The sequence below is a fragment of the Aethalodelphis obliquidens genome, unplaced genomic scaffold, assembly GCF_003676395.1.
Source record: "Aethalodelphis obliquidens isolate GAN/ISIS:26980383/991018 unplaced genomic scaffold, ASM367639v1 scaffold2, whole genome shotgun sequence".
Classification (NCBI taxonomy): domain Eukaryota; kingdom Metazoa; phylum Chordata; class Mammalia; order Artiodactyla; family Delphinidae; genus Aethalodelphis; species Aethalodelphis obliquidens.
In genome coordinates, this window is record NW_020837946.1 from 62,101,780 (window position 1) to 62,118,284 (window position 16,505).

General features: G+C 42.1%; 1 protein-coding gene across 10 annotated transcripts in view; it reads right to left on the reverse strand.

Moving 5' to 3' along the window:
* The window catches only part of KLHL23 (kelch like family member 23), a 40,301-nt gene that overhangs the window by 9,346 nt on the left and 14,450 nt on the right, over window positions 1–16,505 (reverse strand). For 9 of the 10 annotated variants that reach the window (XM_027128771.1, XM_027128760.1, XM_027128732.1 and 6 more), the window contains 3 exons: window positions 13,169–13,232; window positions 5,104–6,318; window positions 1,605–1,757 (listed from right to left, as the gene is read on the reverse strand). In XM_027128771.1, the coding sequence (XP_026984572.1) occupies window positions 1,605–1,757; window positions 5,104–6,318; window positions 13,169–13,202 (1,402 nt within the window). In that variant the 5' untranslated portion in view covers window positions 13,203–13,232. Of the gene's footprint in view, window positions 1–1,604; window positions 1,758–5,103; window positions 6,319–7,212; window positions 8,878–13,168; window positions 13,233–16,505 lie in introns of those variants that run through there. The other variant, XM_027128788.1, reaches the window with a different exon arrangement.

Sequence of the window (16,505 nt, forward strand, 5' to 3'; positions counted from 1 at the left end):
AGAACAATAAAGCGAAGCACAATAAAACAAGGTATGCCTGTACTCAGTCTGACAGTTACTATTATTTTCTATTATAATTTCATTAGTTATCACAGAAAGTTGCGGGGAGTCTGGGATAATATATCTGAACTACTCGGAGACGAAAGTCTACCTCTAAGATGTCTTCAGAGCCAGGACAGCATATGGCTGAAGTCCCTCCTTGTGTAAGTCCTGTGGTATATGGAGACACAGCACCAGATTCAGGTGTGCTCCCCCTGAACCGTGAGATGCCATATATGATGTATGGTGGAACCAGCTGCATTGGTCAAAAGTAGGAGAGCCTGTTCCCTTATGGACAGGCAGATTGCTTATCGGTCATAGCACAGGTCAATGCAATCAAACTGCCTGACTTTGAATCCTGATCCACCACTTCCAAACTGTGTGACCTTGGCAAAGCTACTTATCCCTTCTAAGCCTTTACAAATATGTAAAATAGGGGTAAACAATACTTACAGGATTGTAGTTAGAATTTAAGGTAATATTACATGCAAAGCACTCAGTCAGTACCTGACCTATGGAAGTGCTCAAGGTTACCTATCATTATTATTCTCAGATGGTTCAAGCTCGTGAATTCCAACTATGCTCTCCAGTGACTCACACAGAAGCTGGATGCTATATGGAAAATGATTCAAAGTAGTATGGTGATATGGTGATATGAATCTTTCCTAATGAAAAAAACCTTAATCAGATGGCTTAACCTTAACCAGGTAACTGTAACAGGTTTATCCTTCCCCCTGAGCTCTACCCAAAGAGACAAGTCAAAGAACAAAGGACACCACAGAAGGCAGGCCATTCTTTGTGGGTAGACAACTGTTAAGGCCAACACAGGGCCCTGCACATCACAGGAGTAAGTGTTTAATAGCTACTGAAACCCAGAAAGAACATGCTTCTAAAAAAAAAATCATTTCTTGCTGAACTGAATCAACAGGTATCCTTCCCAACTATTTCACAGACTAGTGGTTTTTAACTGTCAATAAAAATTGTGTTTTATACAATGCATGTAGTAAATGAAAGAAAGCATATAACTGAGGAATAGGAAACACAAAAAAAGAATCTCATTAAAACAATTTATGGGGCTTCCCTGGTGGCACAGTGGTTGAGAGTCTGCCTGCCGATGCAGGGGACGCGGGTTCGTGCCCCGGTCCGGGAAGATCCCACATGCTGCGGAGCAGCTGGGCCCGTGAACCATGGCCACGGAGCCTGCGCGTCCAGAGCCTGCGCGTCCGGAGCCTGCGCTCCGCAGCGGGAGAGGCCACAGCAATGAGAGGCCCGCGTACCGCAAAAAAAAAAAAAATTTATGAAGAAACTAATTCTTTTAACCACACAGACTTAAAATATGTGTCATGTAAAGACATTAGGGAAAGTATTTGTAGATGTCATCTAGTTGGAATAGCTAATTGTGATTATTGTTAGATGAACATGTGAATATTTTGAGCCTTTAATTATACCCATGTGTAGCCTACTACAAATTTAGCACTTTCTACTTCCAGCCCATTTTTAGCCATCTCTTATGCTGATAAGATGCATCACAACATCATGTACTATTTGAGACAGTAATTTGTTACCTGGATGTGGACTGGAGGTGATGAGGCTCCATTCATTGATATCTGAATTGTAGCTCTGGACCTTGTCATAGGTGCAGCTTCCTCTGTATCCGCAGTGGCCGCCAATGACGTAGATAACTTCATGTAAGACACAGGCAGTAGCATTTCCCACGCCTGTGTGTTAATTAAAATCACATCTTCAGATTGCTCTTTCATTCGGTTTTGCAATGAATATTGGACTAAGATTATTATTGCTTTTGTTATTATTGACAGTAGATGCAAGGCATTGTGCTAGATGCTATGAAGGATAGAAGAATAAAAAAAAAAAGGCTCCCTGCACCTTTTTTTAAAAGGGGTGAGACATTTACACAAATAATTAGAACAAAGGGTAGAGAACTCCTATGAACGTTCAGAGCAAGGAGACACTGCTTTGACTAAGGGAATCATGGCAGGCAGTGGCAGAATTTGTCCTGGGCCTCAGTAGGTAGCCTTTGGCAGGCACAGGTGAGATGAAGCCATCCTAGGCAGAGGGAAAGGTGAGTGCTTATTGGACAATGTCACGTAGCCGAGTTTGATTCCCAGCACTTGGGCAGGGCAGGTGGCACACCTGGGGCTGTCGTGTGGGAATTAAAGCTGACGTGGTAAACTGAAGCCACACGGCAAAGGATCCTGATGCCCAACTAAGAAACATGGACTTAATTTAGCAGGACTTTTAAGGTTTTTCAAGAGAGGAAGGGGGGGACTACAGGAGTGGAAGGGCAAGAGTCAGACAGAGCTAGGTATTGGCTCAGGTGCGAAGTACTGAGGGCCTGACTTTAGACTGGGCCTTGAGTCAGAGGGAAGGATACCAAGGTAAGAGACACCGGCAGAACAGATGGGCCTTGATGACTGACTGCGTCCAAGACAAACAAGACTCATTCTGAGGTCCTGAGCTCGGAAAACTGGGAAACACTGATGCCACAGAAAAATAAGGAAGAAATGGATTCAGCAGGGGAAGAAGACGTGAGGAAGAAAGATGAGGAGGCTCGTTTTAGTTGAAAATGTCAGTTTTAAGTCTTTCAACCAACTTTTTACTTAGCCTATTAGATGGGCCGGTGCAGTTCAATCTCCCTGTGCATTTCTACTCCAAAACAAGAGTGAGTTTATAAGCAGGGCAGTTATGATGAGGGGGAAATAAAGTTAGGACTTTCTAAACAGCCGAGTATTTATTTCTTCTCTGTATACCCATAAACTAAAAAAGGAAATGAATTTGAAATTTGACTCTGCCCAATTTAGGTGCTCATTACCAGGGAAAGCTGCTAGTTCACTTTATGGCTACAAAATAAAACAAACTGGGGAACATAGTGTTATCCTTTCTAGAGACAAATGGGAAACTTAAAGTTCAGCATGAGTCCACCCATCGGAACCAGTACTAGCAAAAAGTGCACATAACTGACAAAAGTGTTACCCTTCCCTGGGATAGTCAGATATAATCAGGAATCAAAACTTAAGTTAAAAGTATAAAACTCTGGGGCTTCCCTGGTGGCGCAGTGGTTGAGAGTCCGCCTGCCGATGCAGGGGACACGGATTCGTGCCCCAGTCCGGGAAGATCCCACATGCCGCGGAGCGGCTGGGCCCGTGAGCCATGGCCGCTGAGCCTGTGCGTCCGGAGCCTGTGCTCCACAACGGGAAAAACCACAACAGTGAGAGGCCCGCGTACAGCAAAAAAAAAAAAAAAAAAGTATAAAACTCTGGAATTTCAGACCCAGCTGGGGAGTAGGGGAAGACTTCAGCATACGAGGGTCTTCCATTCCACTCAAGGCTAAGGCAAGAACACGTGTGGCCTTCTTTACAGTGGATACACCATTGCAGCATTTTCTTTTCAGAAAGCACTGTTTCGCACATGATTTAACAACATTTCAGTAAAGTAATACATTTCAATCCTCAAAGAAATATACTCTAAACTGCAGAACCACTGAAATTGTGATCTTATCATTAAGAAACAGAGGCAGAAATATCTCCAGGTTTACAACAGCTGCTAAAATATTTGAACTTTCCTTGCTTCTTTTGTAGGAAAGGAGTCAGGACATTAAGAGCCACCCTGGGGAGAGGACTGGGGGAGTTAGTAAATTGGGGGGTCAAGCTCTGGCAGAGTCAAAAACCAGAGCAGCTATTGCAGCAGGCATCAAGCCACCTTCTTCCAACCTGCCAACTACTTCGCAATCTTCGGACGTGCAGGAGAGCAGCTGTAATTGAATATGAAAGATATTTCTGCCCTGTCAAAGCTGACATGTTCTTCTATAAGATGTTCATGACTATAATGCCTAACACTTACTGAGTGCTTACTCTGTGCCAGGCACGGTTCTAAGCACTTCACATGAATAAACTCAATTAATCCTTTCAGAACTAAGCTATGTAATATTGTGACCCCCATTGTACAGATGGCAAAACTGGGGCACAGGGAGATTAAACCATTTGCCCAAGCTCACCAGCAAGTGAGGTAAAAGTCAGGATTTGGATCCAGGCAGTTTGACTTCAGAAGCAGCATGTCTGGTCACAAGGCCATTCTGCCTCTCAGGCTTCCTGTTCTCATCCAAGAATCACACCGGGTCAGATTCCCAGACCAGGTCAGATTCCCACACCCCCACTAGCATTAAAAAAGAAACAGAAAGGCCTGGGAAGAAACATCTGGAATAAAATGACTCAAATTTGGTAACAACGTACCAGTTTGTGTGCACCTCCCCAGCACCAATGAATAAATGTAATGAAATAAGTGAGATTCTAGCCTAACTTTTTTTACAGTGGGAGAGAAAGACAAGGCTAATCTAGTACCAAACACAGCAGAAAATACAGTGTTTATCAGACAGATGCTGAGATCCAATAGCCACTGTGTGGGCCACGTGTGGGAGGTAGGGGACCTTCCCCTCTCCTTTTCCCTCTAAGACAAGACTGGAATTCCAAAGAGCAGAGGCTGTTTGTCTCTAGTTTTTGAGAGAATGTAAGTTGTTACACCCTATAGGGACCAAACCTTTCAAGGTTTTAATGAAAGACCTTTTAAAAGACAGATGATCAGATGATGAGAGGAAAAAAGGCTGAATATTTAAAAGCAGAATCAAAAAGCTTCAATGTCAAGAGCAAGCAAAAAAATAGAAAATTAAACATGAATAAAACTATCCAGCTTTCTCTTTTCATTTAGCCTTTGATTTAAATATAAATTCTTAAGACTCAAAGCAAGATGTAGATTCAAAACAGGCTGTAGAATAAGAAGAATGAATTATACTGTTTTCTTATATAAATAATATTTCTTTTCTAGCCTGGGTAGCATACTCTGATCACATAACTCTCAGTCAAGTTGGGGACTGCTATACTATATTTTCACTTGGAACATTCTGTGTAACATTATTTGTATAAGCCACTATAGTTCCTAGGTAGCACTCCAAAGTGATAAATTCTTTTTAACGTTATCTGTGAGAGAACTGAGAGATCCTTGGCCTAACCTCAAACACCTAAAAATTACAGAATAAACACAATCTGCACTTACCTTTAATCATGTTTGCAATAGGAATCCATTTCTCCTTTAATGGATCATAGAACTCGGCCTCTTCTGCTGGAGCCCCTTTTCTGTAACCACCTAAAGCATAGACACAGCCACCCAAGGTGACTGCACAGTGGTAATACCTGGCATTGAGCATTGGCAAACCTTCTGTCCATTCATCACTTTCACTGTTATAGATCCACACTGTGTCAAGAGCTTCTATGTTATCCGTTCTGTAACCTCCAGTTACATAAATATTGGGTCCCAAACATGTAACACCATAGCTCTCCCTAGTGTAATCTGGTATTTCTGCTCCCTGGATCCAAACATTTGTCAAAGGATCCCATACGTGCACCTCTGATAAAGGATGCCAGTAATAGCCTCCAATGATATACATTGTGGCTGTGGACCTCTGAGAAATCTCTTTATGCATGGGATTCAAAGCATTGTATATGAGAGATCGGATCTTATTTTCGGTTAACAGGCAGCTTCTTTGAAGGCCCAAAGCTGTTTTTAAATACACTGGATCTATATCTATGTTGATATAGCTTAGTAGATTATACAGGCACTCAATTCGATTTTCTACATCATGAGCAGTCCACTTGATAACTGGCTCTATGACAGCTTCTTCTTTCCAAACACTGAGATTCTTTCTGGACAAGATAAAGAGAAACTTTTCAAGGCTTATTTCCAGAAATTCTTCTTGTTGCCATACTTCCTTAAACCTTGAGCATAGAATTCTTCGAGATTCCTTCTCTAGTTCTGGACACACGTGAAATTCTGCAAAGGAGTGCATTCCAATACAATTATCAATATCCAAGTGCCTTACCAAAAACTGCTCACATGCTTTCTTTACTGAAAGGAATTGTAGCAGATCTGCTGCTTCAAGCAGGCTTTGAACATTTCTTTTAGTTATCTCAATTTGGGACGTGTACGCATAATTTACAAGGCCTTCCAAGATATCATGTTGGATGCCAGAGATTTTAATTTTATTTTTAAATTTTTCTTTCATGTCAGCTGTGAACATTGCTTTAAAATAATTGCTGCAAGCAGCTAAAACAGCTCGGTGACAATGGAAGATTATGCCTGAAGGACACTGAAGGGTAATATCAGTAAATAATCCATCCAAGTAAAATGTTTTGAATGCATCCAGAAAATCCACTGGATGTGTCGAATCCTTGAAAAGGTAAATATAATCTTCTTGTCCTTTTAGAGCCATGGCTGCAATAAATATGAAACAATAAACGTGTTTTCAATTGTGCGCATTACCTCATAATCAATGCTAAATATTCCTGTCATTATAATGATTGATTAGCATCGAATATACAAAACTAGACTAAGTTCAACACTCTGTCACAAATGCAAGATGTGGACACACTATTTCATAATTTATATGATGGTCAATTTCAATGCAGGGTAGCTCGGAGTCTGATATGAGGCCCCCGGATTGCTCAGGGGTCCTTTCGAGAAGAAATATTGATTTGCTACCCCATTCACCCAGTCTCCAAAATCTGCCCCGAGCTGCCGGTCCTACAGAGAGCCCCCACTTGGCAAACCAAGTGTCCAAGAGGTCACCCCACTCGAGGCTGGACCTTGGCCGTCTCGGCTCGGCCCCAACTCAACCTTTTCCCCGAGTTCCGTCTCCCTTACAAGTCGAATCGAGATGCCAGGAAAAGGGATGATCGAAATATAACTGGATAGAAGAAATCTCGGAAAAGGGAAATCCTGTGCCTTTCTGCTCAAGGAAGAACGGAAAGGAAAACGGCCGGACGGCGGCCCCTCCATCCGCGTGCCCCCTCCACGGCTGCCGCAGGGCTTTCCGCGCGCCGCGCGCCCGGCCCCCGGCCAGCGTTTCCGCCCGGAGACCGCCCCGCCCGGGGGCCTGGCATGGGGACTCGCCTCGAGGGCGCCGCGCGCTGCCGCCGGGTCGGGCGCCCGCGTCCCTCCACCTCGGGACGCCGCACAGGTGTGGGGAGGGCGCCGCTGACGGCCCCGTGCTCGGCCCGGCCCGCCGCCCGCGCGGCCATTGTCTCCGCGCCTCTGCCGCGGGCTGGCCTCGCTCCCCCGCGCCCGGCCCCGCTAGCTCCCCGCCGGCTGGCCTTGCCCCGCACTCACCTCCCGCGGCGGCTCCGGGTCGCGCTGCGGGCCCGCGGGCTAGCGGCGAGCGGGGGCGGGGGCGCCTCCGGACCCTCTGACCATCTTTGGAAGAGGCGCGGCGGAGGCTGCCTGCTAGTGCAGCTCCAGCCCACAAGCGGCTCCTATTTTGGTGCCCCGGCTGCTCCCCGCCTCCAACCGAACGGCCCCCCACGCGCCTGGGGCGCGGGGCAGCTCGCGGGAACTCCCGGCTGGCGGGGCCGCGCTGCGGGCAGGGCCGGCTGGGCGCGCGGGTGCGTGGCTGCGGCCCCTCCCCGGCGGGCTCCCAGGCAGCAGGTGGGACGGCTTCCCGGAGGAGACCGCCCGCGCTGCTAGCTTCTGCACTTCTCCCGGGACCTGTCCCCCATCCCCACCCCACACACAGACACTGCCGAGCGTTTTCTCTCTAGACAAACGCTCTAAGTCCTGAATTAGGACCATATATGGGGGCTGGGGGGCCCCCTTTTCCCTCTTTCAGTAGCTCTCCCCAGCCCAGGCCCTAATGGTGGAGTGGAATTGGGGGTCGGGGTTGGAGAGAATGCAGCAAACTTAAAGGTCTGGGGTTCAGGTTGCCTTCAAAATGCTAGAAGTAGTTGCCGCTTTCCCACGAACTCCATCCTGCCCCCAGCAGAGCACTCTGGAGGAGTGCTGGGGAAGCCCCTGGGCCTGATGTGTACACTGTGGGTTAACTTGGAGCTTTCAGAAAAACTGAGAGCAGCCAGGGCCAGGGATTCAGGTTACAGTATTTAGAACAGAGTAGCTGGAAGGAGCAGCCTCCAGCCTTTCTTCCTGGTGGCAGCCAGTCCAAGACGTACATATGCTACACCACAAAGTTCATGTTCTTGTTCCTACAAAAGGCAATATCAAATATTTTCATTTACCATTCATTCATATGCAAGATTTTACTGAGTGCCTAGGCACTGGTAATAGCGTGGTGAAAGATGGTCCATAGCTCGCGCGGAGTTTATAGTCTAGCCAGCTTAAGGGAGGAAGGAGACCAGGATGAAAGGAACACCAGAGGCCCAGTGTGTTTCTCAGAATATGGTCTGAGAGACAATATACAAACAGACAATGGCCAGACTGTATATGACAAAAGAACTCTGAACCACATAAGAAGTCCAGGAAGCCAAACCACAACTTCTGCAGCAATTGCACCAGAACAGTAAGGAGGTGGTCAATGACTGCCAACTTCCCTATTTTTACCCCTACTTTCAACTTGGGACCAGTCAGAGAAAGCCAAATATGCTCCCCATACCAATCACATAAAATACTCTGATTCTAGTAGCTGGACTCCAGCTTTCCCAGGCCAACAACCTCCAACGTATACCTGAGACCTTCCCCTTTTTTCCACTTCTATAAAGCTTTCCCGCTCCCCTATCTGCCTTTGAGCTTCTATCAAAGGCAAATGATGGTCCTGACTCTCTTGCTATAGCAAGATCTGAATAAATGGCCTCCGTTCTCATTTGGGTGATTTTATTTTAATGCCACATGTCAGACCACCTCAACTGAATTATGTGGGATACTAGAATCTGCATTCTAGTCAAGGGCATCAGGTGATCCTTTCGCACAATTAGAAGAACATACTGTTGGGGACTTCCTTGGTGGTCCAGTGGGTAAGATGCCGCGCTCCCAATGCAGGGGGGTGGGGTTCGATGCCTGGTTGGGAAACTAGATCCTGCATGCATGCCACAACAAAGATCCTGAAGTGCCACAACTAAGACCCGGTGCAGGCTAAATAAATACATTTTTTTTTTTTTAAAAAAAAAAGAAGAAGAAGAACGTATGTTGGACCCAAAATGGAAGAAAAATGAAAGGTTTACTATCTCAACAACTGGTAAACAGTTTAGTAGAGAAGAAAAGTATATGAGATTTTGTTTCAGGGTTAAGATTCTTCTCTGCCACTTATCTAATCATGTAGCTTAACTAAACTTCTCTGATCCTGAGTTTTCTGACTTCTTGTAAAACAGAAAATATCAGTACTTTCTCAACTAACATAAGGATATTGGAAAGATAAAATTATGACAGTGAAAGCACTTAGGATGTGGTATATAAATGTTAACTATTATAATGAAAGGATATTTACACTTAATTCTCCATTACAACCTCAATTTGGAAATTAATATCTTATTAACATTTCTTCAAAAATCATGAACTTTGTAGTTAACTGTAATTACAGACACTTTGTCCTTCATGGATAGTGATGTTATTGTTGGTGTTGTCATTCAAGGACACAATTGCGATTGATTGAAGATGGGGCATTCTTTCCATGGTTGTCATTGAAGTGTGGCAATGGCTGTTTGTGGCTATGGTGCCAAGTTTGATGTATAGTAAATATAGGCTCTACCTAACTCAGAGGAGGGGCTTCTAGAATCATAACAGCATGTAATAAATGATTCTCGAATAACGGAATTCACTATATTGTCATTTGTTCTGTTATTTCAGATTGCTGCAGAACCCAATTCATACTTTTGCTTCCATTGCCTGATGTTCCCTGGTTGTGAATTATTGCTTAAAAGTGTATATGGGCTATACGTCAATTATATCTCAAAAAAAAGACCCCAAAAAGTGCATATCAGTATGTATTAGACTGCTTCAACCTGCCAAGAGAAGAGAAGGTCCTGAAGGGTATGGGCAGGAGCAGTTCCTCTTTACCACATGCTTTATCAAAAAGACCACTGCAAATGCTAATAGATTTGATGCACTCAGAAACATGTAATTAGCATTCATAAGTTAAATAAATTAATGACACTGTTCAAGAAAACAAGTGTGCCATCTGCGAATCCAAGTCTTAGGGAAATAAAGAGCCACCGTGGAGATGAAACATAAAGACTCTTGGCAGATACTGAGCTTGGCATGGAGTTGGAGTCCTTTTGACATCATACTGGGCTTTTCAAAAGACTTGGTTTCTAAAAATAACTATTTTATTTGTTGTTTTTACCTTATTAATACATCTTTCCACTAAGTATTGCTATGTCATTAAATGTTCGGTACGCTAATTGTGATAATCATGATCAATATATGTAAATGTGCCAGTATATACAGAAAATTTTGTGTACTTCATTTAACGTACTGGATAGAACAAGTTGGTGTTAAGTAAAAAAAAAAATAGGTATAATTTATAAGGCCACCACATACAGCTGTGTTAAGTTGTGCACTGCATAATTCCAGCTCATTCCATTCAAGTAGAGTGCCATGTGAACACTGTCTCAGGAGTTGTACAGTATACAACCAGCACAGGTAGATATATGTGGAGTTGCTATGTCTTGGCAAAGCCTTTTTGGTATGCTTCTGGGAAAATAAAGAAAACATTCTGATGACTGGGTAACAAGTGATTTCACAAGTCAGAATGTTTCCAATTCCTTGTTTTCAACAAAAGTTAAAGAGCATTTTTGACAAATAACTGGGAAAGAATCCACAAAATGAGTGGCAATGCTATAATAAAATTCCTCTCATTCCCATCTAGTTGTCTATGTGAACACATTTTCTCAGGGATTATATCTATAGAAATGAAAAACAGGAATATTACTGATCCTAAACTCTGTCTCATGCCAGCAGAAAACAATACTCAGCCAAAGATATATGGTCTCAATGAAAGGAAAATAGCCCAATTCATCAGACTGAAATAATTTTTGATAAATTTTTACTTTTGATTTAAACATATTTATGTTATGTCAATTATAGTAATAATTGTAATGTTAATCAGCTCAGAATTTTTTTACTACTTAAGAATCAAGGACATAAAACAGTTAAAATTCTAATTTGTGTACATTTTTGTTGCAGAGAAGCTTAAGAGGTGACTAATAAAAGATTTTCAAGTATAAAAATACATGGACAATCTTTTCTTTGAATGTTTCCAATATGCATGAATTTCAGTTACCACCATTTTGTTAAATAACACCAATCCTTCAAACAGAGTTCAGATTTCAATTACTATGGTAAATTAACTGTGAATAATTGCATAAAATAGAAATTTCGCCCTCTAGCTCTTCAGTCCACAAATCACTACATAAATAACAGATGAGCATCAAGGTCAGTGACCCATCATGTCTCTTCTTTCAAAGTCCTTGGTGATTGGTCACTGTGCATCTGTTATTCAGTTCACATTCAGACAACAAAGCTTGTGGTTGTCTTACCTCCTGTCTTCCAGTGATAAATCTACATAGTATTTTACAAAAATAGATGACAGAGAGAGGGCATTGGCCAACAAAAATGAAAATGTAGCAAAGAATTAAAAGTGATAATGCCAAAAGTGGAATTTGAGTTGAACAGAATGAAGTTCTAGAAGAAGTAGATGAGCATGGGAATGTTGACAGTGCCACCAGTGAAGAGACTTTAGATCTGCAGCCAGCTGACTTTGGTGCAGGTGAACTTTGTGACTTAAAGAGGACAGTGGTTGTTGACAAAGCGGATAATGATGTCCTAGAAGAAGTAATACTGGCAAAAAAATTTCATTTTAAAAGAACTCTTGGAGGACTTTCCTGGTGGCGCAGCGGTTAAGAATCTGCCTGCCAATGCAGGGGACACAGGTCTGAGCCCTGGTCTGGGAAGATCTCACATGCCGTGGAGCAACTAAGCCCATGCACCACAACTACTGAGCCTGCACTCCAGAGCCCGCGATCCACAACTACTGAAGCCCGCGCGCCTAAAGCCTGTGCTCCGCAATGAGAGGAGCCACCACAATGAAGCCCTTGCACTGCAACGAAGAGTAGCCTCCGTTCACCGCAACTAGAGAAAGCCCACACGCAGCAGTGAAGACCCAACGCAGCCAAAAATAAATAAATAAATTTATTTTTTTAAAAATGCAAAGGATAAAATGTTGGAAGCTGATCCAAACTTAGAAGTATGACAATTCACTAAGTCATAGAAAGATGATCACTCTGTATTGTAAGTTACAGGACAAAAAGAAGACGGTGAAAACTGTTTACTCTTAAGTTTTTTACAGAAAAATAAAATACTTTCATTTCCAATGTTTCTAATTGCAGTGTACTAAGTAAATATTGGTCTTACGGTTTTTCATTTTCCTATACATTTATAACTGGCAGTAAGACAGTTTTTAATGTTCTGACAAAAAATTTAAAGGTCACAGGACAATCACAATTGTTCCTACTGATTTTTTTTTTTTTTTTTTTTTTTTTTGCGGTATGTGGGCCTCTCACTGTCGTGGCCTCTCCCGCTGCGGAGCACAGGCTCTGGACAGGGAAGCCCTGATTTTGTGTTTTGATCATGGTATATCCCCAGTTCATTCTGGTATTCCTAGAACAGCATCTGCCACATAACAGGTACTCAATAAATATTTTTTTATACCAGTGAAACTATGAGTAGATTAAAAGTAAGACTTTCAGGAGCTTCCCTGGTGGTGCAGTGGTTAAGAATCCGCCTGCCAATGCAGGGGACACGGGTTCGATCCCTGGTCTGGGAAGAACCCACATACCACGGAACAACTAAGCCCGTGCACCACAACTACTGAGCCTGTGCTCTAGAGCCTGTGAGCCACAACTACTGAGCCCACACGCCTAGAGCCCGTGCTCCACTGCAATGAGAAGCCTGTGCACTGCCACGAAGAGTAGCCCCCGCTCACTGCAACTGGAGAAAACCTGCGTGCAGCAACGAAGACGCAACGCAGCCAAAAATAAATAAATAAGTGTTTTTTTTAAAAAAGTAAGACTTTCAGAATTTTCTTTAAAAACTTGCTCAGGGCTCATAGTTCTCTAAGACATTATATAAATGACTTAATCTGCAGACACTGCCCTCCTGTACCACATGATCTAAAAGTTTTGTGCTTTTTTTCATTTTCAAATTCAAAGCATCCGGTTTATCTATCCCTTCCTTTTCGTTCTCTCTGACAGCACGCTTATTGGGTCTTTATCATTTCTCACTTGGCTTACTGCAAGATTTCTCTGTGTCAGTCTCTCCCCGTTCCTCCCAAGCTGTACAATACCTTTCATCCTCCCCAAACAGCATTTTCTTGACATCACTTCCCTTTACTTGCTCCTAAGAGGTACCTGGAAGAAATTCAAATTCCATTGATTAGCTTTCAAACCCGTCCATAAATTGGCCAAATCCTACTTACAAAGCTTGATTCCACTACTCCCCAGTTTAAACCCTTAACTTCATCAGGCCAGCCACATCATCACTATCTCGAGAATACGCTGTGCTCACCCCCATCGTGGCTCACATTATTCCCTTCATCTGGGAAGCTCTATCAAGTCCTTTCCATTTTTCCAAGTCCTGTCCATCCCTTAAGGTATAGATCACAATCTACCTCTTTCATAAAGCTTCTCTTATATGACAATTAATCAATTGACTGAGTTCACAGTACAATACTATATGGTCATCTAGTCCTTCCTTGACTTAAGTACTTTTTGTTTATGCTGATCACTAATATGCTTTATGAATCTTACTTGGGAATTATGAATTACATATGTATATGTCCCACCTCTTTAAAAGCATTTGTAAATGCTTTGAAGGACATCATTGTTTGTAAGACATAGCCCTACACTCATACTTCCACAAGTTTTTGTTTTGTTTGTCTTCTTGCACATAGTAGACCCTCAAAATATTTGCTTAGTCTAGTATTTTTATCCCCCCAAATTGTGCAATAGGATATTTTTTCTGGATTTAAACCTGAAAAGGGCTAAATTGTTAATAAATCCCTGAAAGAACATACTCTCCTATTTAACTGAGGATAACAAAATATTGCATGGACCAAGCTGTGAGAACAGTTGAGATTCTGATATGTAACAAAATCCTGAATATGACTGTAAAGTGGTAGAAAAAAATGTGAAGGAGCAAGTTTTCCAGTTTGCACTGATTATAAAATCCTATGCGGCAAATGGTAGTTTAATTGCAAATATTTTTTTACTAGTTGTTTAGACATACAACTGAAAATTTATTTTTGAATATAAAAGACTAATTTTTTACTAAGTAACATCTTCCATAAACAATGGGAGTTTCTAAGAATTTCTGTTAGGAAACATTTACGTTAATATTTTGTTTCCATGTGAACTATCATCACACAGACATCAGTTTGTATGACATAAGTAAGATAGATTTAGATTTTGGCCCAGAATATATTATTCCATAAGCCCTTATAGAGCACATCAAAAAATCTCTCTACAACAGAACTATCACATTGTCCACCTGAAAAAAGAAACCCATCAGGGAGCACAAAATGATAGGGTATAAGGTAAAAGAGTTAAGGCAATTAATTATTATTTATATATTCCCTACAACTGGTCTCATCTAAAGATGTACTGTGAGGTTATTAGGTCAGTAAAGGACTCTCCCTCTAATCTTCTGGAAAAAAAAAAAGCATATCTCATAATAGAGGCAGAAAGTGGCTATAAATTCCAGTCCCATTATCACACTATTAACAGAACTACTGTGGGAATGTAAATTGATACAATCACTATGGAGAACAGTATGGAGTTTCCTTAAAAAACTAAAAACAGAACTACCATATGACTCAGCAATCCCACTACTGGGCATATACCCTGAGAAAACCATAATTCAAAAAGACACATGTACCACAATGTTCATTGCAGCACTATTTACAATAGCCAGGACATGGAAGCAACCTAAGTGTCCATCGACAGATGAATGGATAAAGAAGATGTGGCACATATATACAATGGAATATTACTCAGCCATAAAAAGAAACAAAATTGAGTTATTTGTAGTGAGGTGGATGGACCTAGAGTCTGTCACACAGAGTGAGGTCAGTCAGAAAGAGTAAAACAAATACCGTATGCTAACACATATATATGGGATCTAAAAAAAAAAAAAAGGTACTGATGAACCTAGTGGCAAGGCAGGAATAAAGACGTAGAAATAGAGAATGGACTTGAGGACACGGGCCGGGGGGGTGGTAAGCTGGGGCGAAGTGAGAGTAGCATCAACATATATACACTACCAAATATAAAATAGATAGCTAGTGGGAAGCAGCAGCATAGCACAGGGAGATCAGCTTGGTGCTTTGCGATGACCTAGAGGGCTGGGATAGGGAGGGTGGGAGGGAGACGAAGAGGGAGGGGATATGGGGATATATGTATATGTATATATGTAAAGCTGGTTCACTTTGTTGTACAACAGAAACTAACACAGAATTGTGAAGCAATTATACTCCAATAAAGATCTATTAAAAAAGAAAAAAACAGAACTACTCTTCTCAGTCTGGTGCCTGCCTTCAGTTGCCCTATTGATATATCAGCTGTCCCTTGGAAGCTGCTTATGAGACCATAAATGAAAATCTTCTCTAACTCTCCTTCAGGGCTAGTATTAACCAGGAGCTAAAAAATTCAAATGCTATAAAACTAAATGAATATGTAGGCATATCAGATATAACATTTTTTTAAAAAGTAGAATAAAGATGTAATTATAACTTGTTCTGTAAAAGACTACAGTTGCACTACGAAAGCAGGTTTAAACTAATAGATTTGTGCCACAGTACATATAATACCTGGGTAGGGAAAGAAGTCTAATATGTATCTAACACAGGAAGGAAGTGATTGAGCTGGGCATCAACAATATTTATTAAACACTCAGATGGTGATTGCTATGATGTGACAAGGCTGTGGACTTGGTGATAAGGAAATTATTACCTGGGGGGAAATATTTTGGATCTGTGGCTTTAAGAGTAGTGGTATTCTGTACGTACAATATCTCTTCACTTGATCCACAAATAAAACATATGGACTTTTAGGCATTAAGTAGTTCTCAAACAGGGATTATTGGCAAAGTCTAGAGATGTTTTTGGTTGTCACAACTTGCCAGGAGGACTGCTAATGGCATCTAGTGAGTAGAGGTCAGGAATCCTGCTATCCTACAAAGCGCAGGAAACACATATTCCTCCCCCAGCCCCCAGCAAGAAATTATCCAGCCTAAAAGTCTATAGTGCCAAAGTCAAGAAAGCCTATACCAGGTCCCGCTCTAGCAGTTAATTTCTGTGTCCAGTAATTCCTCTTTGGTGATCAAGTGCATAGGAGCTGGGTTAGGCTATCCTGTGGCAAGTAAGTCTGCACATCATCACATTTTGGCTGCTCATTTAGAGGGCCAGGTTGGACTCAGTTTTAGGGTTGAATTGACTTTCAGATTATTTCTATGGCACCCAGACTTGACCTATAAGCCAGGCAAGACTGCTTTCTGGCTTTTATTGTCCTTATAGGAAATGGTGCTAGATTCAGCAGGTTAGGCAATCAAGAGGCATCTAAATATTTGAAGTATTTCATCTTTGAGTGTATTAGAAAAGCGGATCTCAAGTCCCACCCCAGACCGAT